Source organism: Paramormyrops kingsleyae, chromosome 5, assembly GCF_048594095.1.
Source record: "Paramormyrops kingsleyae isolate MSU_618 chromosome 5, PKINGS_0.4, whole genome shotgun sequence".
Taxonomy (NCBI): Eukaryota; Metazoa; Chordata; class Actinopteri; order Osteoglossiformes; family Mormyridae; genus Paramormyrops; species Paramormyrops kingsleyae.
In genome coordinates, this window is record NC_132801.1 from 42,436,184 (window position 1) to 42,462,835 (window position 26,652).

Sequence of the window (26,652 nt, forward strand, 5' to 3'; positions counted from 1 at the left end):
CAGATCTCCCTACCTGTCTCCAGCAGAGGCTCGTTCATGGGGAAGGCCATTTTCTGTGCCAGCAGACATGGTTGGGTGAGTTAGGTGTGGAAGAACATGGTTATGTTCTTATGTTCTGCTGATCAGCTGGCCGGTGAGTGACACAATGCACTAAACTTCCGGCTGGCTGACAGAGGAGACAGCCACTGCAGCAGACAGAGTAGAAAATACATTAGCATAGTATATACATACAGAGGAGTCGGAGTCGGAAGATTTAGAAACTGAGGAGTCGGAGTCGGAGCATTTATCTACCGACTCCACAGCCCTGCAGAGAAGTGTAATTTGTCACTCCACTGCTCCAGAGTCTAGTAGTGGCATGCTATACTCCACTCCATCCGACGCAAGGCATCATGCTTGGTGATGTGAAGCTTGCATGCAGCTGCTCAGCTATGGAAGCCCATTCCATGAAGCACTCAGTGCACGGTTTTTGTGCTTGGTTTAATGCCAGAGGAAGTTTGAAACTTATTGAATCAACAGTGTGTTGGCAACTTTTACTCCCTGTGTGCCTCAGTCAAAGTCAAAGTAAACTTTGTTGTCATCTCAGCCATATACAAGTATACAGAGAGACAAAACTGCGGAGCTCAGGGTCCACAGTGTGACAAATATCTGTTCAAAAATGACAGTAAAAATTAAACAGAAAAAAATAAATGAAATAGAAAAAATAATAAACAACACAAGGCATTGTGCTAAGCCATATAGGTCAGTGCAATACTAAGACAAAAAGTGGTAAGCAATAAGAACACAAGAAATTTACAAACGAGAGTTTGGGGAGAACTTAACTAATAGCTCAGAGTTGTTAAAATCTTATCTAGCTCTGATTTAAAGGAACCCAGGGTTTTAATCTGCACTACTTGAACAGGAAGACTATTCCATACTCTAACTACACACTGTATAAAGAAGTGCTTCATCAAATTCGTTTTAAAATGTTCTCCCACTAATTTCCACGTATGGCCACGAGTTCTAGTATTTAAACTAATATTGAAATAGCCATTTGGCTGAAAAGCATCCAGACCTGTTAGAATCTTATATACTTGGATCATGTCCCCCCTTAGTCTCCTTTGCTCAAGGCTAAACAGATTCAGCTCAGCTAACCTTTCCTCATAAGACATTCCTCTAAGACCAGGAATCATTCTTGTAGCCCTACGTTGCACCCTTTCCAAGGCAGCAATGTCCTTTTTAAGGTATGGTGACCAAACTTGCACACAATATTCTAGGTGAGGTCTTACCAAGGAATTGTATAATCGTAGCATCACCTCCCTTGACTTAATCTCCACACACCTAGAGATGTAACCTAACATCCTATTGCCCTTTTTAATTGCTTCCCTACACTGGCGAGAGTGGGACATGGAAGCATCAACATACACTCCGAGGTCTTTCTCATAATCAGCTACCTTATTTTATGGGTTCCACTGAAAATATCTGCACTTTATATTTCTGCTCCCTGCATGGATTACCTTACATTTATCTACGTTAAATTTCATCTGCCAGGTGTCAGCCCAGTCGCTAATTAAATCCAGATCATATTGTAGCCTCTGTGCTGCTAGTTTAGTATCTGCCACACCACCCACCTTGGTGTCGTTTGTAAATTTAACCAGTTTACTGTATGCATTAGTGTCAACAAACAAACAACAAACAAATTTATTTTTGTATAGCGCATTATCACAACATTACATTGTCTCAAAGCGCTTTACAGCATCCCCACCCAAAGCCCCCAGTGGTGACAGTGGCAAGGGAAAAACTGCCTAGAAGGAAGAAACCTTGGGAGGAACCAGACTCAAAGGGGGAGCCCATCCTCCAGGGGCCGGCAGGGAGAGTCAAATACAGTTAAATCTGAAACACAAACGGGGAGCAGGGGGGAGATGACAAGCCGGTGCCACCACTCCCTCCAATCACCAGGCAGCCAGAAGGCAGGGAGTGGGTCAAACAAGGAAGATGACACAGGCAGAACGGCGAGCTGGATGCACGGTCGTCATTGGTAGTGGCGACGTCACATGTTGCAGGGTGTGCTGGACATCTTGATAGATTGAGGGCTCCAGGCAGCACCCCCCAGGAGAAGGTGGTGGAAATAAATGCAATTAGTCAAAGTAAGGGAGACTATAGGCAGTGCTAAAAGGTAGATGAGTGCAATATGAAGTGCAATGCTCTGGCAGATATGGCTATGGCAGCATAAGTAGGAGGGAGAGGCAGGTGGGAATGCAGGCATGGGGAGTCCCTGAAATGTCAGCACTCCAATCCCACAAGCAATTGTGAAGCTAGAGTGACAGCACTGTCAATTCAGTTTATCCAAAGCCAATGGCACCGATCCCCACCCAGCTCTACACCTCACACTATAGGTATAATTGGGAGTGAGAAGTTAGCTAGAGCTAGAACTAGTGTCCCTATAAGCTAAACTAAATAGGTGTGTTTTTAGTTTAGACTTGAATATTGAGAGTGAGCCTGAAACCTGCACATCCGGTGGAAGACCGTTCCACTGCTGAGGGGCTCTGTAGGAGAAAGCTCTGCAGCCTGCCGTATCTCTTTCTACCCTAGGTACTAACAGATATACCGCACCTTGAGATCGAAGCAAGCGTGGGGGGTTGTATGTGGTCAGCAGATCACTAAGTTATTCTGGTGCAAGGCCATTCAGTGCTTTATAGGTTAATAGCAGTATTTTATAGTCAATCCGAGACTTAACTGGTAACCACTATCATTAATATAAATTAAGAACAGTAGTGGTACTAAAATTGAACCCTGCGGTACCCCACTATGCAGGCCCACTGTGACATTGTGTCTCTAATAACTACCCGTTGCTTCCTGTCAGTTCCTAAAACCCCTGCAGCTTTGAGCTTAAGGAAGAGCCGTTTGTGGGCGACAACATCAAAGGCCTTCTGCAAATCTAAGATGATCATGTTGTAGGCCTTTTTATGATCAATTTCTCTTCTAGCTTCCTCAAAGAACTCAAATAGATTAGTTAAACAAGATCTACCTCTCCTAAATCCATGTTGGCTGTCCCTCAGAGTGTTATTTGAATCCAGGTAATCTGCCATTTTCCCTTGGATTATAGCTTCCATTACATTTCCAGTTATGCAAGTTAAACTGATTGACTTATAGTTTGCTGAATTACTTCTATCCCCTTTTTTGAATATGGGTGCTATATTAGCATGCTTCCAATCAGAAGGTACCACACCAGTAGATGAGTATTTCTGAAATAGTAATGTTAAAGGTTGGCCAATAATATCCCTCATCTCTTTTAAAACTATAGATAAGATGCCATCAGGGCCCTGCAATTTATTTATTTTGCGCTTAGCTAGGCTTTGTACCACATCAGCCTCATTTATACATGTATTGGTCATAGACGACGCTGTAATTGTAATGTGGTGGCAAGTTACTTGTGTCCTCTACTGTGAACACCCGTGTAAAATAATTATTGAATTCTTTTACTATGTCATTTTCACTTTCACCCTTACTATCCTGCAGATTAATGATTTCAGCTTTTAGAGCTCTTTTGGAGTTAAAATATTGGAAGAAACTTTTAATGTCATCCTTAGCCTCCAATGCAGTATTCCTTTCTACATTCCTCTTAATGAGTCTAATGTTATTTTTTAACTCAACCTGTAGACTTAGATACTGCTGCTTATTTTGAAATCATTAGTTAATTTCCATTTGTGGAAGAGAGCCTTTTCCTCCTGACTATTCTTAATGTCCATGGTAAACCACCTTGGCTGCAGTTTCCTAGATTTAGTTTTGCTGGAAACAGGTATGAAGTCCTCATGCACTTGCAACAATGTGCTTTTAAAAAATTCTCTTCAACAGTTTTGCTGTTTAACTCCATCCAGTTTACAGTGTCTAGTTTCAATCTCATTCCATTAAAGTTAGCCTTCCTAGCCTTTTTGTTTTGGACTTTGCTCTTCGGACACTAAAATTAATCTCAAATTTAATCATGTTGTGATTATTCCTGTCCAGTGGTTCTAAAACCTGTAATTTTCCAATCCTATCCTGGTTGTTAGAAAAAACAAGATCAAGAAGGCCTTCTCCCCTGGTAGGGCTATTAAGAAACTGAGTAAAAAAAGAATCCTGTACTAATTCCACCATCTCAAGTTCATTTACAGAAGAGACAGTCCCACTGTATCCCAGGTAAATTAAAATCACCCATAACCACCACATCATTTTTATTACTCATAATCCTGATATCGTCATATAACATTCTGCTTTCCACTGCAGCAACATTAGGTGCTCTATAACAAACACCGACATTAAGGCCATTTGAGTTTTTAGCATCTAGTTTTACCCATACAGATTCTGTACTTTTATTTTTATCAGTGAGCTACCTTGCCTGCAAGTTTTCTTTTACGTATACAGCAACACCACCTCCCTTCTTGCCTATCCGGTCTCTACGGAACAATGTGTAACCATCCATTTTATATGGCTTCTCCATCATTGTCACTCATCCATGTTTCTGTTATTCCTATAATGTCGTAAGTGTCTGATGAAATTAAGGCCTCTAAATCATGAATTTTGTTTCTAATACTGCTAGCGTTTAAGTACAGACCGCAAAGGGTAGACCTTTTACAGTGCCCACTTTTAATAGTAATTGGGACCTTCCGTCTCCCCCCACCTATATTCATAACTAACCTCCCTGCCCCACCAGTCCCTAGTTTAAATATTACTCAGCTACTCTACACATATGCCTCCTCAATACACTGGTTCCTCTGGTTCAGATGCAACCCATCCGGCTTGAACAAGTCCCATCTGTTCCACAAGGTCTTCCAGTGCCCCATAAACCTAAACCCCTCTTTCTTACACCACCCTTTTAGCCACGCACAAACACATATATATAACAACAGTGATGTAATTCCGAAGTAGACATTTATTTACTGTTCACAAGGTTGTACATCATGAATTTACTATGTGCAATTATTATTTTTAATGTGTGCTAATTTTCACTAGCATGCCTGTGAGAATCGCTGTTATGCAAGTATCAGATGCAGCGAGATTAGCATTTGATTTCATAAATTTAGATTAAGAATCCATTCTGTAGTACTTTTTTAAGTAGGAGGTTGGAAATTTTCAAGTTCCAAATTATTGGGAATGACTCAATACATCACAATGTGCGATAGTACTAGCAATGAAAAATATATAGAATGTATGCTTTTTTCTTCAGATAATCCATACACAGAACACCAGCATCTTCATGCATTTTGCCCAATCAGATCATGGTGACACAACCAGCTCTGTGTGGTCACGCTTTTGGCCATGTTATGGAATGGGTATGGCTTACAAACTTTGAAATGGAAACTGCCAGTACACTGTATGGCTTGGGTACAGCACAGTTCTTGGTAGCACTGTAAAAGTACCATTACAGTTAGCCCTGGAATATCTAACAGGGAAGAAAGTTCACAAACTGACTTATTTATGGAGTTAATGTTGCGATGTTCTGAAGCGTCATGGAGTAGGCCTGCTCAGATGGTTAAAGGCGTGTTCACTCCAAATTCCAGCTGACCAATAGACGTGTAAGCTGCTAAGGCCCGCCCACCCGTTAAAACAGTGGCAAAAGTCAGAAGCAAAAAAACAAAAATTTTAAAGCAAAGAAAAACATTCCAAAACCAAAACAAATTAGAGAAGATGGGAAAAAATGATTTTATTCGACTTTTTTGATATTCGGAAAACATATTTTCATTCTGATACTTTATGATTTGCTTGCGGTTTTCAAAATTTTGATTAATACTTTTGGCACAAAATTAACTCCATACTTATGGCAAAGGTGGTATCCTATGACAGTATTGCGCTGGAATTCACTGAGTTCTTCACAATGACCCATTCTTTCACAAATGTTTGTAAACCTTCACTGCATGGCTAGGTGCTTTAATTTTATACACCTATAGCAGTGGGTTTGATTGAAACACCTGAGTTCACTTAAGAGGGGTGTCCCAGTACTTTTGTCCATATAATGTATGTTTTAACTAGTACAGCTCAGTCAATTCTGACATGACCTTCAGTTTTCCCTCAAATTTTAGCATATAGGTATCTCCTGCTTTACGAAAGTAGAGCGTTCCTGTGAGATGAAATGGCGTAAAGTGAAGAAGAATTTACATTAATTTACATAGGAAAATTTTTGAGCATTCCCAGACCCGAAAAGTAACTTACCAAATCATAACACAAAACCAAAAATAGCACTAACATTTATTAAAAGCAGAAATAATATGATAAATATACTGCCTGTTAAAGTAAATAATGCATCAGTTAGCGGTTGCACAGCTTAAGATTTTTTTTCCAGTCGACAGTTGTACCATTAAAGTCGAATCTACGTCAACTAATTGCTGATGGTGTCAATAAATCCACAGGACAAAGAATAGACAGCTCATAAACATACAGTGGTGGGCAGGGTTGCGTAAACCAAACTATTCAAAGCTAACTTTTCATATGGATTAGCGTTTCTGCTAAACCGTTAGTGGACCAATTATCTTTTGCTAAATTTATTTCTGGTAACTAAATCTTCTCACCATTTTTTTTGCAAGTAAGGTGAATAAAGTTTAACGGTCAACTGGTAAACCCTAAAATCATGCATATTTCTTCCTGTTTGTTATGAGCGTGTCTAATACACAGTAGGCTTACTACGTGTAAACACAAGATGTGATTGGTCCAACTTATAGTAGTCTGGGCAAAATGTAAGTGATCGAAGATAAAGTCATTTTAAACTGGGGTACCCTGAACTAAGCAGAGAATAGGGGCCCGTATCATGAAGCTGGATAATTTGTCTGATTTAAGGTACCCTAGTTTAAATTGACTTTTTTCACTTGCATTTAGCTCAGACTACCTTAAATCCGACAATTTATCCAGCTAAGCAAATTCTGATTTGTGATACAGGCCCATGATTGTATTTTCCAGGTTTTGATTGACTGCTCTATAGACCAGTAAAACACTTGAGACCCTTCATCCTAGTTCCTGGTAAATGACGGCATGTTTGTAGTCTCCAAGCAGCTTCATTGAGGGCAAAATGTCAGCATGGGCCAGTTGCGAAATAGGGATTCTCAGACAAAAGCACTTATCTCTTGCAAGGAATATCATAGAAAGAAAGTGTCAATGCATTTATTCCAGAGACTCTACAGAATCCAATTAGCTAAGTCCTAATTATCCCCTGGTAATCATTCTAGTCTAATGAATCAAATCAAATCAAAAAACTTTATTTGTCCCCGAGGGGGAATTTGAGGCACGTAGAGCAGTGTTGCATAGACACAGAACCAGACATTAAAGAAACAGAACAAATAAATAAAACTAAAAAATCAGAATAAAGTAATAATAATAATAAAAATAAAGAAATGAATAATAAAATGGTTCTCAATATATACATAAGGTGCAAAATTGCAGTTGCAAGTAATTAAGTTAGACTAACAAAAGGTGCAAAAATGGGGAGGTCAGTAGGTAGTGGGGAATGAGAATGTGTTATACCTTTATGGGGTTTAGTGCATAGAGGCAGAGGGTAATAGTGGCTTCGAGTTCAAAAGTTGAACAGCTCTTGAGAACAAAAGTGGCTATTTTTTGAGTCCTGCAATCCGGGCAGTGGATTCGGCGCCCAGAAGGAAGCCACTCAAATGCTGGGAACAGCACATGTGAAGAGTCCTGTAGGATTCTGCGTGCTGTTCTCAGTGTTTGCAGCTCACAGAAGGAGGACAGAGTGATCCAATTGGTGATCCAATTATTTTAGAGCACACCTTGACTGTCCTCTGCAGGCGGGCTCTGTCATGCATAGTGGTGGCATGGAACCAGCAGGTTATTGAGAATGTTATGACGCTCTCAATGAAGGAGTAGTAGAATGTCCTCAATATGTTCTTGCTGACTCCAAAGCTGCTGAGTTTCCTCAGGAGATACTGCCGTTGCTGGCATCTCCTTAAAATCTCCTCAGTGTTGGAGGCAAACCTGAGCATACTATCAAAGATAGTGCCAAGGTATCTGTACTCCTCCACAAGTTCCACAGTCTTCCCATGGATTATGCTGGTGTCTCCAGCTGCCAGTTCCCTCTGCTTGTTGGAAAAGGTCACCAACATCTCTTACATTTTACATTTTTAGCTTTCAATGCATGTTTTTAAGGATTTCAGAGCCAAAAATCAATCCAAAGCTAAATTCATATAATAAGTTAATGGTTAATGTTAGCTTCCGCTATATTTTTTGTTAGTGGTTTATCTGTTTAGTGTTACCGAATTAAACTTTGAAGTTAGCAGATTAGTGGTTATCGAGGCTAACTTTTTGGTTAGTTGTGCCCACCACTGACCTTTTACATAGAACAGAAAGTAGAAAAAAAAAAAGTTCTCTGGGGCGAGAACTTTTGCAGCTCTTGGCCAGTTTTGTATGTTGTTTTCCCATTGCACTATAGGAACTGTGACCTTAATGTTAAATAACAAATTTCACACAAAACTACACTGCCACCTCAAAACAACTGAGGATAAACAAGTAGTTTAGTTAATTGCTTGTTAACTATTGGGGGATCAGTCGCGATCAAAATAGGACACAGCCTTATTTTTATATATACAATTCACAACATGTTTATAATTCATTATTAAATCTGGCCAGCAGATTGATCTTTTGTTTTCCACAGAGTAAAAAACATAACATTATTCCACTTGTAAGAGTTGGCAAGTTTCACTGCTGGCACCTACAATATTAGACAAAGAGAAATACAAGCCAGCAGATTAGTCACATTGGCGGCCGCTCCTTTCCTGTATGATTTTTAACCACATTTTGCTGTACTAGCCATGATGCTGTTGTTTGAATAAAATGCGGAGCTACTGATATCTGTGAGAGACATTTTGATAAGGTGTATTGTTGATTCTGAAATGCAGTTAACTAATGAATACCTAGCAGGCCTGCAAGACACTGATGTAACTTTTCCTTCCCCATTTATTAATGCTCTTTTGACTTAAATGAATTACACAGTGCATCATTACAATGTGTAGTGTTTTATACTTGCTGTCCTATAAATCGAACAGGAACTGCTCTCCCTCCACAAACACTAATACTGGTTTTAGCTTACTTTAGGTAAACACTTATGCCAACAGTACAGCAATGTTTGAAACGTTGGTATGAATGAAACATCATGTAGTTGCAAATATAAGCTGACGTTAATATCCGTAGTTGCTGTCTGGCTGATAAAAGCAGTTCCCTCAGTTTGGAGGCTAGTAGGCCTGTTAGTTAGTTAACAAGCTCCTTATATCGCCACTTTGCTAGAAGGTGGCATTACTTACCAGGGCTAATAAAACAATATAATGTTAGTGAAATTTCTATTTTGGACCTCACATTTTTGGTACTAGATTACTTAGAATGATACTGGAAAGCTTTAGTTTAAGATGGCATAATATTACAGACTTTGTTTTACAAAAAGTGGCTGCAAGTTAATGTGACCTAATGCATGAATTCCAAGCCAGCCAACTTCATGACATTGCATTCTATGCTAAGACAAGACAGCGCTACAGTTGCCTGAAAAATGTAACTTGGATTACTTATTTATAATCCAGTTTTATAGACAGTGTTAAAGCTATAAGGATTTTTAAAGTGGGAATCCATCTTGCAAATTAACTACATCTTGTGTTTCATATTTCCTTTAATGCATTAAATGTGTTTGAGGTGCAGAAATAATTTTATTTGATCATTTTTTGCTCCACTGCTTTTCTCCCTTTTTCCCACATATTAAAGTATATGCTTTTCGACAGGCAGTGCAGTAGGTTTACATTAGCATCCCCACAAACACGTGAGTAATGCATTGCACTGTAATGTTAAGATGGGAATTTTTTTTAGGAATTTTAGGTCCGTCCTTAACCGAAACACATAATGTGGTACATGACTGCATATTTATAACGGGTTTGCTGATGAACATTAAGGCCCAATCCCAATTCTATTTTCTACCCCTTTGCCTACCCCTCACCCCTTCCCCTTGCCCCTTGAAATGAAGTGGAAAGGGGTAGGGTTAAAAAATTTCCCCTAAGAAATGGGACACCACTACTACACTGTTATACGTCATCATCCATTGTCACTACCTCCTAACGTTACGTCAGAGGACATGCTCCGATGTTTATCACAAATTCCAAGATGTCGCCGTCAGCATCGTAGCATGTAAAGATTACTCACTCCCAAAGTTTTTTTGCGCCGTATTTGGACTTTAAAAACAGATGTTCGTTTTCACCTTGAAAACGTATGAGCCTTCGGGTTTCCTCAGCTGTCCCTATACAGAATATAATTTACAAAAATGTTGTCATGTTGCAATAAGTACGAATAGTGTAAGCACCGTTCATTTACATGTACACATATGGCCGTAAGCAAAACAAAACAACGCGTTACCACATGCAGTCAGTCACCGGGTAACGTTATATGACATAAAAATATATTTCCTAATATTGTGCGAGCAGTGCTATCCGCAAGCAAACTTTAGCGATTTTTTTTCAAACGTTTCTTTACAGAACATCACCGTAAACACAAACACAAGATTGATGGTAATATACATGTAATGAAAAAATGTCATAAAAATCCTTATTAATGGCAAAAATTACTTAACATTTATGGGTCTGCTTGCTCGAGTGGGCAGCCATGTTGTAAATTTCTCTTAGCCCTTCGTTTGAAGTGAGGTCCCGAAAAATCTTCGTTTCGAGGGTTATCTAGCCCTTCCCCTTACCCCTACCCCTCCAATCAAAAGAGAATTGAGACACCCCTACCCCTACACGTGAACGCGCCAAACGGAGGGGTAGGGGAAAGTGTAGGGGTAAGGGGTAGAATTGGGATTGGGCCTAAGTGCTATTTTTGCTTTCTCCTTATTTTGTAAAAGCGAAAATCCTTTTTAGATTTCTATTGGTACCGAAAACAGGTGCTAATGTAGGTCTTTTGTAAAAGCAAAGTAGTGTAAAGCAAACATTTGTAAAGCAGAGGATACCTGTATTCCTTTATACCTGTCTTTTTGCACTGGAGGCTCAAATCTCCTGCAGATTCTTCATGTGTTGAAGTAAATGTGCATATAAAAGCAAACAAAGCAATCCTGTTTCTTCCCTTTCATGCCTGGGTCACCTTATCCAAATCCCAAAACACGATGTTTTCACTCCTGTGAATGTAATACATTTGGAATTTACTATTGAGACTTATTTATATAGAAGAAAAGACAACAATTTACATAACTTGTCCCTTCATAATGAGTTTAATTCATAGAACATTAATAAGCAGTAATGTAAGTTGACTTTAACATGCTTTAAACCATATAATGTTTATTAGTGTATTAAAACTGTCTTATCTTGTTCATTGAAAGTGTTATGAATGAAATGCTCTTATGTTCTATGAATGCATCATAAAGGCATTTTGAATGAATATTGCATTTATATAGCGCTTTTTCAAGACAATCAAAGCGCTTTACAGAAGCAGTGGGGAGCTACTTCTACCACCACCACCGTGTGGCACCCACCTAGATGTGACGACAGCCATTCTGCGCCCGTATGCTCATCACACAGTAGCTAAGGTGGTGAGGGGGCAGGAGAGAATTCACCAGTTAGGTACAGGGAATGATTACACTTATTGTGAATTGTTTAGGGCTGGTCCGAATACCATTTTTTGAGCTTCGAGTATTCGGTAGTGATCAACATCGAATATTCGAAGCTTCGGTGGGAGGGGGCTGAATATATTCTTATCTCCAATAAAGGCAGGAATCTCTGTGTGTGTCTGTCTGTTGCATTTTTATGTCGAGAACCGTTCATCCAACTGCTGCGGACGCAAGGGAGTGCAAAGTCGCATTTTTGTGTAATATGGATACAGGCAAGTCGCGACACTTTCAGAATGATTAAAATTTTAATAAATGACAGAACAGCACGAGCCGAAAGCCGGGCGCTACATGCGGCCCGGGCAGGGTTTATATTATTTAAGAACGAACACTGCACTATAATACAAAACAATAACAGGTCTGTTAGAGCAATACTTTAAATAAGGTAGCCCAACATTTATCAATTAACGAAGTTCAACGAATTTAATAAATAAAGAACACGGCAGCAGCATACTTTCAATAAAATCACACATCTTAATTAACGAACAGTTTAAATAAAATTAAATGAATTCCCTTATAGAATAAAAACAGAAAACAACTTGTTATGCTGTAGTGGTAGGCCAGTTTCAAATCGCATATTTGATACACTGCCTTTGTTTTGTCTTCAGTCAATTTAAAGTGCTCCCACACAACTGAGGTCTTCGGCATTTTTGTCTTCTCTCTGGGATAAAGTAAATCCATGGGCGTAAATCACGGGGGGGACAGAGGGGACATGTCCCCCCTATCCGAGGGTTGTCCCCCCAAAAGAAATTATTAAAAAAAAAAATCGCACTATCTATTGTGACAAATATATGTATGTATACCTAAAATAATTCTGTAAGTAGAAAAAAAAACAAACGCAAAAAATGCATTTAGAAACAGTTGAGTTCCCCCTCCCCTTCCTGACAGTGGTTTGGCCAACTGCCTGCTTTCCCAGGTCATCTCACCTACTCTACACACACGAATCAGGTGTGTGGCTGCGGCTCAAATAATGTTGAATTCCAGTAAGTAGGGTATTTTATTCACTTTAAATAAAGCGATTCTCTTTAATGTAGTTGATGCAGACTCATTCATAAATTAGTTGCGGCAAAAATGCTGATTACCGATGTAATTTTCCACGAATCTGCTATATTAGCGATTAAAATATTACTTATCTAGTTAACGTTAGCTTGTTTAAAATAGCTTGTTGCATAGTGCACTGCAACTAACACGCCAAAGCCGTTTCCCATGTTTTATTTGTGACGACTTGGCATAATGTTAACTTAACATTAACGGCCACAATTAGCATATTGTTTATACTAAATGAGCACTGTGCTACGTCCGAACTGACCCCACTGTATTTTTTTTGTATAATCAATATCTATTATGCATTTAAACAGTCATGTTTAAATTTATTGTATGTTGATGGCTTGACTGTAAACAACATAACAAACAATGCAATACATAGTTTTGAAGAAAAATCTGCTTTGTCATTGAACCTGAGAAAAACTTTGAAAAAAACCATAATGACGCAGTCTCCATGCTACAATAATAATGATAGAAGCAAAGTTTTTCATTGTGGGGACATATCTTTATAAGTACAATTTGACTGTATTATTTGTGTCCCCTTCAAAAATTGCTCATGAGAAATTTTATATTTATTGTCCCCCCCTACTGTTAAATGAAATTTACGCCCATGAGTAAATCACATAAGAACATAAGAAATTTACAAACGAGAGGAGGCCATTCGGCCCATCAAGCTCGTTTGGGGAGAACTTAGCTAATATCTCAGAGTTGTTAAAATCTTATCTAGCTCTGATTTAAAGGAACCCATGGTTTTAGCTTCCACTACAATAGCAGGAAGACTATTCCATACTCTGACTACACGCTGTGTAAAGAAGTGCTTCCTCAAATTTGTTTTAAAATGTTCTCCCGCTAATTTCCACTTATGGCCACGAGTTCTAGTATTTAGACTAATATTGAAATAGTCATTTGGCTGAACAGCATCCAGACCCGTTAGAATCTTATAGACCTGAATCATATCCCCCCTTAGTCTCCTTTGCTCAAGGCTGAACAGATTCAGTTCCGCTAACCTCTCCTCTTAAGACATTCCTCTAAGACCAGGAATCATTCTCGTAGCTCTTCGTTGCACCTTTTCTAAGGCAGCAATGTCCTTCTTGAGGTATGGTGACCAAACCTGCACACAGTATTCTAGGTGGGGTCTTACCAAGGAATTATATAAGTGTAACATCACCTCCCTTGACTTAAACTCCACACATCTAGAGATATAACCCAACATTCTGTTCGCCTTTTTTATTGCTTCCCCACATTGGCGAGAGTGGGACATGGAAGCATCAACATACATACCGAGATCTTTCTCGTAATCAGCTACCTTTATTTCAGTGGAACCCATAAAATATCTGTACTGTATATTTCTGCTCCCTGCATGGATTACCTTACATTTATCTGTGTTAAATTTCATCTGCCAAGTATCAGCCCATTCGCTAATTAAATCCAGATCCCGTTGAAGCCTCTCTGCTGCTAGATTAGTATCTGCTACCCCGCCCACCTTAGTGTCGTCTGCAAATTTAACCAGTTTACTGTATGTATTCGTGTCAATATCATTAATGTAAATTAGGAACAATAGTGGTCCTAAAATTGAACCCTGCGGTACCCCACTATAAACGGAGGCCCACTGTGACATAGTGCCTCTAATAACTACTCGCTGCTTCCTATCAGTTAGCCAGTTTTTGATCCAAGCTGCCACAGTTCCTAAAATTCCTGCAGCTTTAAGCTTTAACAAGAGCCGTTTGTGGGGGACAACATCACGATGTTGGCGTTGCCGCAAGGGCTAGTCATTTAAGCGCGAATGAGAACCGTGTCGCAGGGATCGATGTCACATGTTTTTTTTTTCCCCCCGAATATTCGAATCTCAAAATGAAAACTCGAATGCCATCCCTCCAAACGAATATTCGAATATTCTGGTCCAGCCCTAGAATTGTTACTGAAAAAAATACTACTTTGTCCTTCATTTGTAGTAAATAACTACCAATTAGTGTTTCTAAGTTTACAGTACACGTGCGCAGTTTGTTTATAGTGATGACAACGTGTATAGTGATGATGTATCTGAGGTTCCTGTCATAACCTTTTTCCCTCTCTTCCTACTGTGATCTTTGATTATCTCAGGGGGGAGAATGGTCCAGGAGGATTTGTGGTTCTCAAGTCTGGTACCAGTCCCTCTGTGTGCACCTTCATTTGGGTTCTCAACACTGACCTTAAGGTAAAGATGCCTATTATTACCATTAACAACTATAATGTTTTTCAATCAGTGTCTTCCTTTTTTTTCCCTAGATAGAGTACCAATGAGTACCAATGTTCACATTCTGGTTGTCACCAATACCAGTTCAAGCTGGATGATATTTAAAAAAATGTGATGTCAGGATAAATTATATCATTAAAATTAGCCCTCCCTCCCAGATATTATACAGGTACAGTACCTGTACTGTGCTATGTCATTACATAAAAAGAAACTTACTGTACTGTACAATTACAGCACCCTCCAAAATTATTGGCACCCCTTCTAAAGATTTGTAAAAAGGGTTAGTTAAAAATCCACCTTTTGGTGAAGTAGTTCCTTATCACACTGTAAAAATTAGAAAAGTGAAATAAATTTATTGAAAGAAAAACTAATTCCTCATCAAGAAATAATTTTCAACAAAAACACATGTGCCACGATTAATGGCACCCCTGAATTTAATACTTTGTACAACATCCCTTTGCCTGTATAACAGCACTGAGTCTTCTCCTATAACATTTTATATGGTTGGAGAATACAGAGCAGGGCATCTGAGACCATTCCTCTTTACAGAATCTCTCCAGATCAACCAAGGTCCTAGGCCCTCTCTTGTGCACTCTGCTTTTCAGCTCAGCCCATAAATTTTCAATTTATTTAAAATTTCTGCGGTCAGCTAACCATTTTTGTGTTGATTTGGACATGTGTTTATGATAACTGTCCAGCTGGAAGATCCAATGATGGCCCAGTTTTTGTTTCCTGGTAGGGGCAGTCAAATTTTGATTTTAAATGTCCTGATCCATAATGCCATGTACCCTAATGAGGTTTCCAGGGCCTTTGGAGGAAAAACAGCCCCACAACCTTTAAATTTGGTTCCAGTCAAAGTTGTAGTAGTGTTTCGCAGGTGCTTGCATTTGTGGTTAACTGACAAAAAACAGCTTTTTCTGGCATACCTTCCAAATAATCTGTTAGCATGAAGGGGGTGTCTGATAGTTTTTCAGAGACGTGGTAACCCCAAGATTTTACTTAGTCTTGTAATTCACCAACAGTCATCCTTGGGGATTTTTTTGCCTCTTATGATCCTCCTCACTGTACTTGGGGGAAAAATAAACTTGGGTCCTCTTCCAGGCAGGTTTGTAACCGTTCCAGTTAGAGCTGAGCGATATGGCAAAACAAATTACCACAATATTTTTTCCTGTATTGACCGATATTCATAATTATCAATATTATAGTTTCACAATGTTGTTCCATGTAATAATGTAATAATCAAAATAATAATAAAAAATAACCCTATTCTGACAAATAGAATGAATATATTGAAATAAACAATATTAGTAAACAAATACTTATTTTCCAACAAATTTTACTGTTTACATCCAAAATTCCCTTAAAATTATAAAAGGTTATTGATTTTCAAGTATTCAAAGAAACATAGCTCAAATGAACAAAAGCATATAATAATGTAACAATGTGCAAAACTGTATAATATTGCAACTATGTTAAAGAGCAAACATAAAATAAAGCAGGACAGAATTGACTGCAACAAGTATCTTCCTCTATTCGTGGTCTCTTAAAAACTTTTTAAAATTCTGAGGTAGAAAAGTATCTAAACCAAAAACACTCATTCAAAAAAAATGCCAAATCATAGCTAGATTTTTTTGTCCAGCGCTGCAAAACGTCACCATGCGTCACCATGTCACATGGTACAAAATCCTTGCGAGAGCAAGACAACGTGCAGCACAAACTGGAACCGCCTCCGTGACGACACAACTTTGCCCTTATTGGCTAAAGATTTTAGTCACATGCATGACGTTTGTATCCCAGGAAGTTCCAATACGTTATCTGCTATTTTTCCCGAAAAGAACGTAAAGCACTGAGAACTGGTTTCAGTTCATTTACCTGGTAAAATAAAGTTTAAATAAGTTAAATAAATGCTCTAACAGTACACGTAAGTTAGTGGTTTATTTATTGTTAGTTACTGTAATGTTGCGCTGCTTTATTTGTTGAATCGTCCAGTCTATGAAGAAGGCATTCAAGTAAGAATTGCATTGTATTCTGTACATGACAATAAAAACTTAGAATCCTTGAAATACATGTATTTGATCTTTTTCCTGGCAGCTATCTTTTTACACAGAGCCACTATACACAATAGTTTTATTCACTGCTAACAGTTCGTATCAGGAATTGGTTATTGTAAAAGAAGTAATGTGCATGCAGGTGATATTTGTATAGATTTATTTACACCCTTCTGGCAGTGCTGCCATTGCAGTCAGGTCTCGCACACTAGAGTAGAAGTTGTCTGACTTGGCTGCAGTCAGTTTATACTCCACCCCTGCAGACGCTGGCAGATTGTGCTCCACGTTGCGTCAGCTGCAGACAGACCTAAGCCCAAGTCGAACGCACCCAATTACTTCTTTAAGGGAGGATGGGCAAAATTACAACGGCGTCGGTGATTGGCTGTTGTGCTGGCATTCAGTAAACCTCTGCTCGATAGGCCATCGAGTTGTCTGTCTCAGCGCATTCTCTAAAATAGAGCAAACTTAGTTGATCAAGTTTTATAGTCTGTGTTTATCATCGTGATCATCCTCATTTTTTATCGATAAAAAATCGAGATCATTTTATCGCCCAGCACTACTTCCGGTTGTCCATTTTTATTTATTGCTGCTAACAATAGAAATGGACATTTTAAGACGAGTGCCTATTTTTACATACCCATTCCCTGACTTATGAAGGTCAACACACTTTGGTTTGTATGCTTTCTTATCTTTCCCATGTTGATGGATGACTAAGGGAATTTGGGCACTGTGTCACCATTTCTATTCACTCCACTCAATTCAAAGATGTACATGGGGAAACATACTTCAGTTACATTGTGTTCACTATAATTTCCAGGGGTGCCAGTAATCGTGACACATGTGTTTTTGTTAAAGATAATTTCTTGATGAAGGATTTTTTTTTTTTCTTGGAATAAATTTTATGTTAATGAAAGGTTGGATTTTAATAAATTTTTCAGTGTGACATAAAACTGCTTGTAAGGAATCCACTTGCAGAGTCTCCACAGTTTCAGCAAAAATGGTGGTTCATTGAACAGTAAAAATAATATAATGTAATACAGTGTAGACATACACCGGGTACTGAAAGGCAGCTCAAAAAATTGTGCCTCTATTAATCCTGCCATCGTGCATCAAGCACCACGTGCCTGCACCGGTCGGCCGCTGCATTGAAACATATATTTCAACCCCTGTATTAGCTTAGTCATTTCATCTTGTTTGTTTGACTCATCTGCCGGCCCCTGGAGGATGGGCTCCCCCTTTGGGTCTGGTTCCTCCCAAGGTTTCTTCCTCTTAGGGAGTTTTTCCTTGCCACGGTTGCCTTTGGCTTACTCAATGGGGGGTCCTTACGAGGCAGAAATGTAAAGCGCATTGAGACAATGTAATGTTGTGATAATGCGCTATATAAATAAAATTGAATTGAATTGAAATACAAATTAAGGGCATTTCTTCACCCCCCTTTATACCCCAAAAGACCCTCCCCGCCAAGGTGCTGTGTGTAGGTGTTGTGAGTGAATTTACATAAAAAGAGTGACCCGCCTGGCCTGTGAGGAGCCTGGGGCAGGGATGGGGCAGGACAGGGTGGAGACTTTTATGATCATTGTAATTTAGTTATCTTCCTTATCACCCTAGTGGTGCCGACCAGAACCCCCATTCTCTCCCTGACTTCCCCCAAGGTCATAAATTGCTAACACTGTCTGTATCCAAATGATCAACCAAGAACATTGGGGCATCTTTACTGCTTTTCCTTACATAATCCCCCCTTAAACCTTGAGCCTTAGTGCAAGAGCAGTGAAAGGTTTACCCAGAGCACAGTACCAGCATCACACTGATCAGTGGTCGACACACAAGGGTCGGATAGGGGAGGTCGTAGCGGTGTGGTTGTCTGTCTCCATAACCTACACCCTACTTTGTGTCATGCACACTTTCCTCTCCACATATCCAAGGTCCCTTTTCCGCTGTTCCCTTAGGAATCTGAGATAGACCATCAAGGCCACACCCAGCAGCAGTACCACGACACATGCAGTGATAACTGCTTTGGACTGTACATCCCAGTACATGTCCTGGTAGTTCTCCTTCAGCGTCAACATTCCACTGATATAGTTACTGACCTGCTCTGTCAGTTCCTTCTCACGCTCATGCATTTTAAGCAGCTGAACCTTCAGTTGCTGCTCAACCTCTTGCAGGTCTTGAATCCTGTTTGTTTCAGGCAAAGGTTCAGGCTGGAGGAATTCTGCATAAGGGTCATCTAAGTAAAGGTCAATCCTATTCTTGGTATAGTACAATTTTCTGCCTCCAATGTTCATTGGGTAGATCACCTGAATGCAGAAAGCATTGCTCGGTGCTCTGCACTGTAAATTGGTTGTGGTTAAACTATTGTTAATTGCATTAATGCAATAGGTGTTGTTACCAATGAACCTGATGTCCACATACTGTGGCTTCACCACTTCTGTGGAGATCACACAGTGTACATCACTCCTGTTCATCCACCCACAACCTAGATTTGGATGTAACCTATCACCTGAGCACATTATTATATTCCTACCAATATTGCAACCCTCTAAACTTTCTATTGCTAACATTGCTATTCCATCCTGTACTGTCATCCCATGCTCCCATGTTACATAGATTACTTATGTCAAATTATTATAATTTTTTTTTTTACACAAAGATCTCTACAAACTATGTATACCTCCCAAATCCCCAAGAATACTCTCCCTCTGAATCACAATTCCCAACAAAATCAGCTTATAGCATCAATCAATTATGTGTGTAAGTTCTTCAGATCCTATTGCACAATAATATGGCTGTATGTGGTGGTAACAGGGATTATACAAATATCTAGAATATACCACATTCTAAGACAAACATTTACTTTTGATCGATTCTCAATCCAAGCTTACAGTCACACTTGTAGTTTCCCATATGTGTTAATGCAAATTTGGTTGACATGCGAGGTGGTTTTCTTCCTCGCATGAGGTCTGCAGAGTCCTTGCATTGTCCCGAGGAAGTTATCCCACTTATGGCACCGATGTGGCTGGTTACATCGTTGTTCCTGCGCTGGACATATGCTTTTCCTTTGCTGTGTACGATGCATCTGCCCCCCTTGATCATTTCTTCTGTTGTGCCGTGGTTTTCAGTGAGACTTGGAGTATGTAACCTGAAAGACATCAAGTGCAGCATTCATTCTTATGTCAGGTTAACATCTTACATTCTGGATCAGTCTGTATTGGTCACCATGGAACCACTTCATTACTGGTCCATTCCTCTCTTTGATTCTAAGCTTACGATTGCCCTCCCCACAGGTGTCCACGGTTTCATGTAGCCCTGTCCAATTTGCATCCCAAAGCCCTTTCTGGGGGCAAATTTTGACCAATACTTGTTCCCCTTTTGTAAATTTGGCAATGTTGTGTTTTACAACATCATCCCATTGTCTTTTGTTCCCCTGGTAGGTATTTCTTATGGTATGATTTTCAGACAGAAAATCATCTTCTAGAATTCTCTGGACATTTTTTGAGAACATGTCATGTTCTGCCCAATCTTGGATGAGTTGTGAAGTGCTTTGCTGTGTTTCAGTGACTGCAGGGCCTGTGTCTGCTAGCCACTTGTCACAGTAGCCCCTAAGTGTAATTTCAACACTGTGTCTGGCAAATTCATCTGATTTCACATCATCCAATTTTTTAACAGAGGCCAGGTACCCCTGTGACTTCAAATAAGCATTCCCCTTGCATTTGACACATGAATAAGTCTGAATAGCACGCTGATGTGCTACCACTTCTTTGATTTCATGTAATAATTTGTTCATATCTTCATAAGTCATTGCTGGTACTGATGGGGTTGGTTCTTTCTTACATCTAGATTCCCCATCTCTCTGTACCCTTGGCCTGTGTCCTGCTGCACCTCCACCCTTTGACCAACAATCCTTCTTAAAATAACCTATCTTACCACAATTATGACAAGCATCTTTCCTAGCAGATTTAAGCCTACATTCCTTAGTGGCTACTGCTGAAAGCTTTTTCACCTTTCTTAAGGGACTTCGGCTCGTCTCGTTCCAGCTACCAAGGAGATTGCAGATGTAGGCAAAGGTCAAATTACCTTCTTTTTGTTTCAAATTCAACATTAGTCTTGCAGCATCATTTATTATTGGATCATACTGCTGCATGTCCAATGCTAGGAATGCTGGGTCATTCCTCTGTGGGTTTGGAATTCCAGAATTCCTAGTGTAACACTTAAATAAGCGATTCACATAGGCCACAGGATTTTCCCCTCTCTCTGGCTTAGTCTCCAGAATTCTCCCCCAGTTTGGCTGTGGACTGCCAATCATGGCTAATAATGCTGCCTCTCTCTGCTGTGCATTTGCCCATTCACCATTAACAGCCATCTTGAAATTGTCAGGGAGCAATTCTACTTGATCTGCAGGTATGGTTAACTGAACTATTAGACAGCAATCTTGGTCATCTAGACCATTTGCTCTGGCTTGTCTCTGCAACTCAGCTAAGTAGGAGTGAGGATCAGACACGCCATCCCATTTACCCACATTAGCACAAAAATCTCCCAGTTCAGACACAGCCAGTGGAATATGCTCACAAACCTCCTCATATTCATACTGTGCAGTGGCAGGCTGCCCGTCAACCTCGGCAGCTGCCCTTCTGCGTGTCCTGTGCTCTCTCACACGAAATGGTGCAACTTTAACTGGGCTCACATTAGCCTACTAGCTGAAACCGATTAACAACCCCCATTGCTACTTAACGGACTAGATCAATATCCCAGAAGTTAAATTGACTAGATGCTATACTCTGATTAAAAAGTGTTCCTTTAATTTTTTTGAGTAGTGTATTATTCCACAAATTCAGGAGCTGTCTTGTTTCTCAGCACCCACTTTTTGCTACAACCGTCTATTTGTGCCTTATTTTTTGTGAAATTTTAGTGCAATCTAATATTCATTATAAAGTATTCTAATTTTTATATTGAAATTATTTGCTGAAGAGTACTGTGTGTGTATTTGGGATGGGAATCACCAGTGTCCTCCCGATAGAATATCACGTTACCTAGCTGCTGATTTGATGTCATTCCATACATTTTTTTCTTTTTTAGAATTTTAAGCCTTGAACATGTAAAAAATGTAGAGTAAGTAGAGTCATACTGCTAAAGTTGTATTCAATGGCTGCTGAATTGAACATGAGTAAATGTAGCATACTCCAGATAATTTTCCTCCTCAAAAAATTAAAGGCAGCATTTAAACGACTCAAAACAACTTCAAATAGAACTGCATAAATTTTAAGTGAACCCAGCTTCTCACACTAGTTTGAGGTATCACTAGTATCAGGGGACTGAGGGGAGTGCTGCTCCCAGGATTTAAACTGGTTCTGTGATGTAGGATGAAAGATGCCTTGTTGTTCACAGTGCAATTTACTGTATAGTGGCCCTTTCTGCAGTGACATTTATATACAGTTAGACAAAGTGGGAAATTTCAGCAGTCCTGCACTGAATTTCAAGTGCTGCTTTAAGTACACACACTCATGTATGATCCCAATTACACCCTAGGTTTACAGCTTGGGGGGGGGGGTGTTTGGGGGCAGACGGACCCCGACAGGATTCATGGTGTTCATGTGTTTCTTTTAATGACAGCAGTCAATATAATAACTGAACTGAACATTAGAACATTTATTTTTATGACAATTATCCACAAAGTGTGCAGCTTTTGTCACTGCAGTGTATCTTTCTGGGCTTCTGGAAGAACATTTATAGAGCCTCTTGATATGGGAAGTTAGAAACGTCTGGCTCATTTATTGAGATCCGCATGCAGGATGCAAGATGGTCTCCTTGCAGCCTATTGCGGATGATTGTCTTGACCTGAAAATACATTAACTGTTAGGCTTTAAAAGTGATAGCTGATAGCTTAAAATAGTGATAGTCTAAAGCAGAAAATCCCATTGTGAAACATATTTATTATCTTCACCACCCTGGGAGCGTTTAAAAAAACTTAGATATTTTTGTCTGCTTTTCAGGTGGCTGACTTGACATATTTTCTGACGCACACTCTCTGTCCACTGGTGGGAGTGTGCTCACCTGTGTGTACATGCACGTGTCTGTGTGCACATGCACGTGTCTGTGTGCGCGCATCAGGGCAGAACTCTGCCATGCGTGATACTGAGAGCAGAGGAGAATTGTAAACGTGACCATGTAGAGACAAAAATGACAAGCTGTTGTGTAAATAACATAAGGCTATTTAGTTTGTTTAATAAAAGGACAATGGGCCTCATTCACCAATATTTTCTTAAGAATTCTCTTAAATTTGTTCCTGCGAAATTTGTTAAGAACAACCTACGTCGGATTCATGACGTGTTCTTAAGTAGCAGAATTGTTTGCACCTTTGTTCTTAAGAATGATGAATCCCATGTCTTCGTAACCGAAGGCGCGTGCCAGTTTGTCCTAATTAGCATAGGGAAACGCCCTGCAATTTCCCATAAAAGGGCATGAGACTGTAGAGCCGTGTGCAAGGAATGGCGAAGAAATGGACAGGCTGTGAGCCGCTTGGCACTAATAGGAAAAAAAACTTCAGTAATGCTGAAGTAGAAGTATTAATACAGTAAAATCCCGTTATAGTGGACTCGCTTATAACGGAATATCATCTATAACGGATGAGGTCCACTGGTCCCAGCCGTGCACCTTTAAGAACATGCAGAAAAAGCATCGGATATAGCGGACTGACATATATCGGAATTTCGCTTATAACGGACAAACAATTTGGTCCCCAGAGCCGCTTTCAGCTGTAGTTTTGTTCAGCTATAACGGACATGCAGGCTCCGGCGACAAGGCGCGTGGCGTGCCGGTGACATCCAGAGCAGATACGGAGTTAATAGTCACACATCTGGTCAGGTAAAGTTGGATTACTACATGTACAATATAATAATCTATACCACAAGTGTGTCTGCTGCGGTGTGGCATGAGTAAATGGTGTCCTGTACTTGTGTTCTGGGCATACAGCAACTCTGGATATAATGGACTGTTTTGCCAGGTCCCTTGAAGTCCGTTATAACTGGATTGTACTGTACAGGAGGTAAATGCAAATAGACACATGTTATTTAGTAGCGTAACCAGTGGATATAATGGAAAGATATCACCTTCTCTGTGAGCGCTGTGTGCCAAATAAATCTAAATGATCTTCAAACATGCGTTCCCTTCTCAGAGCATGATTGGCAAGCTCTTCAAAAAGTAACAGAAATGCCATTTTGATAGCAAGGCCAATGCGCAGAAACAGACCTATTTATAATCCGCATGATCGCCGTTACTACCATGGAAATAATTTTTACACTTTAAAATTATTTTTTATATTTTACTTTTATAAATTATTCAAATACTATAATTTTATGAACTGTAGAATGAACAAAACTGCTATAACCGATTATTTTGAACGAACTACCATTACTCAAATGTGCGTACGAATGGTCTTGAGTGTGCATAGATTCTGTTCTTAGCTAAGAACAAATTCAGATAAGAAAACATTGGTGAATGTCAGAATCTTCGTAAAAAAGTGTACGTGGGGTTTAAGAACAAATTTGTTCGTAAGAACGGTTCGTGAATGAGGCCCAATGTTCTATAGGAAAGGTAACCTTAAATGACTTCTGTTGTGATCTGGTGCTATATGAAAAATGAAATTAACTTGACCTTCAAGGGGGGGTGGGGAAACACTGCGTGGGTGGTTTAGGTTTTGGGACTAATTTAATATTTTGAAAGCCACAGTTGGAATTAAACTGTGGAGGAGCAGCATGAATCTCGGCTGTGTTGTCCACCATTCCTGTTATTGCTAAGCAGAGTTAGAAAATAATTGGCTCCTGCTACATGAGATGCTATGCTGCATGTCAATGTGGGAATAATTTAGAGAGTATCACCTGTAGGATAATAGAGGAACTGCAGTGCTTCTCCACCTCAAATCTAAACATACTATTCGGAGTTAGTGTGGCGATACATGAATCCCTGCCCAAAAGAATCATGATACATAACTATATTGATTTTTCCCCTATCTCTAATGTGTATATTACAGTTCTGTACTTAATGTCTTGCCTTTCCCCTATAATTATCAAGATATACCCAGTTATATATTCATAATGGCAGTACACCGCTCTAATGGAGTTTGACACAGACACACACACAGACACCATATAATATAATTCAATTCAATATCTGAACATCACATATTATATATGGAATTCTGTAAGGACCACGATAGTCAGCTGGGTTGTGATCAGGCTTTTGCATACCTTTTTACTACCTGGGTATTGGTGTGCTAGTACGTTTTTTTAGTCATAGGAAAACAAAACTTAGCAAGGTTTGCAATTTAATTGAATGTTCCTTTTCAATATTATCTTTATGCTGCTGTTTTTGCGTGAGCTCTGCATGCACTCTTTGAGCAGTTCATAATCATTTTCATTTGTCACTCATAGATGGGTTTGTGAGAAATTTTATTTTGAACTCCTTTTTTGCTTTATAAAAATCCCAATATTCTAACAAAATCACATTATGATATACGGAAATTTTCCAATATCGTGCAAACCCAGTATGTTATCGAGGGCGGAGTGGTGGCTCTGAGGCTAGGGATCTATGCCAGCAACTGGAAGGTTGCTGGTTAAAGTCCCTTTAATGCCTGGAGTGATTCTGCCTCATTGGGCCCTTGAGCAAGGCCCTTAACCTGCAATTGTTTTGTCCTGGGTATGAGGTTAATCTACATCCAGCTCTATAAGGAGGTTCTCCAACTTAGAGGGAAAAACTTGGGTGGTGGTGGCAGGATTGGCACTCTAGCCACCTGAACACAACTCAAACTGGTCCATTCAGACTAGTGTGGTGCTGAGGTATTGCCCACCGCATGGCTGCACTCAGGTTCTTATCCCTGAGGTGGTTTGTCGTGTGGTGGGTGCGGCAACGCACTGTACTCAGTGAATGCTCCTTACCTAGTACGCATATGTTATAGCAATTTTTTTCTTGACATGCCATCAAGGTCTCTTTGAATCTGTTCTTCCTAGACACAATAAATACACTGTATTGCCAAAAGCATTGGGAACCCTGCCTTTACACACCCATGAACTTCAATGACATCCCATTTTTAATACATAGGCTTTAACCCTCTGGAGTCGCTGGCGGGATATGACAGAAATTTCGCCAAACTCTGCAAGTTTTTGTCATATACACATTTTAATAACACCCTCAGAAAACAGTCTACTTTTCAAATATATATAGATAGAAACTACATATATTTTTACAGCTTCGTGATACGAATAGAAATAACAAGAGTCACTGACTTAAGCATCTCGAAGCAGCTCTGAACGCCTTCACACTTGCAAATCGCGCTATTCGCATGATAATAACATGATAATCCGACAGTCAGTATTAGGTAAAGAAATATGTGAATACGCCCATTGTGATTGAAATAAACAAGAGCACATGCCTGGGTAATGTTTACACTGGTCGGCTACAAAATGGCACACGGATACGTGTCTGCCGCTGAAGCTTTGTGCCAGTGTTGCCACTTTCAGCAGCGATTCTGATACCTGTGTTCATAGCTCAGTGGGCTAAGCCTGTATGCCTGTAATCATATGGTCGCCAGTTCAAACCCAGCCTATTTAGAACGCGAATAGCCATCTTCAGCTGAGAGCGGTACTATACGCCCCCGATGCAGGTAAAACAAAGAACGGTTACGTGGTTTGCTTTTTTGCCGATTTAACCTGATTTTAAAAACTTTAATACTTTTGACAATGGAAGTTTTGACAAGAAGA

At 39.7% G+C, this 26,652-nt stretch overlaps 1 protein-coding gene across 4 annotated transcripts in view; it reads left to right on the forward strand.

The window, feature by feature from the left end:
* Nucleotides 1–26,652, forward strand: part of LOC111840395 (stAR-related lipid transfer protein 3-like) — a 67,649-nt gene that overhangs the window by 22,735 nt on the left and 18,262 nt on the right. For 3 of the 4 annotated variants that reach the window (XM_023805152.2, XM_023805150.2, XM_023805153.2), the window contains exon 14: nt 14,726–14,819. The exons of the other annotated variant lie outside the window; for it this stretch is intronic. In XM_023805152.2, the coding sequence (XP_023660920.1) occupies nt 14,726–14,819 (94 nt within the window). The remainder of the gene's footprint in view (nt 1–14,725; nt 14,820–26,652) is intronic. 4 annotated transcript variants of the gene reach the window in all.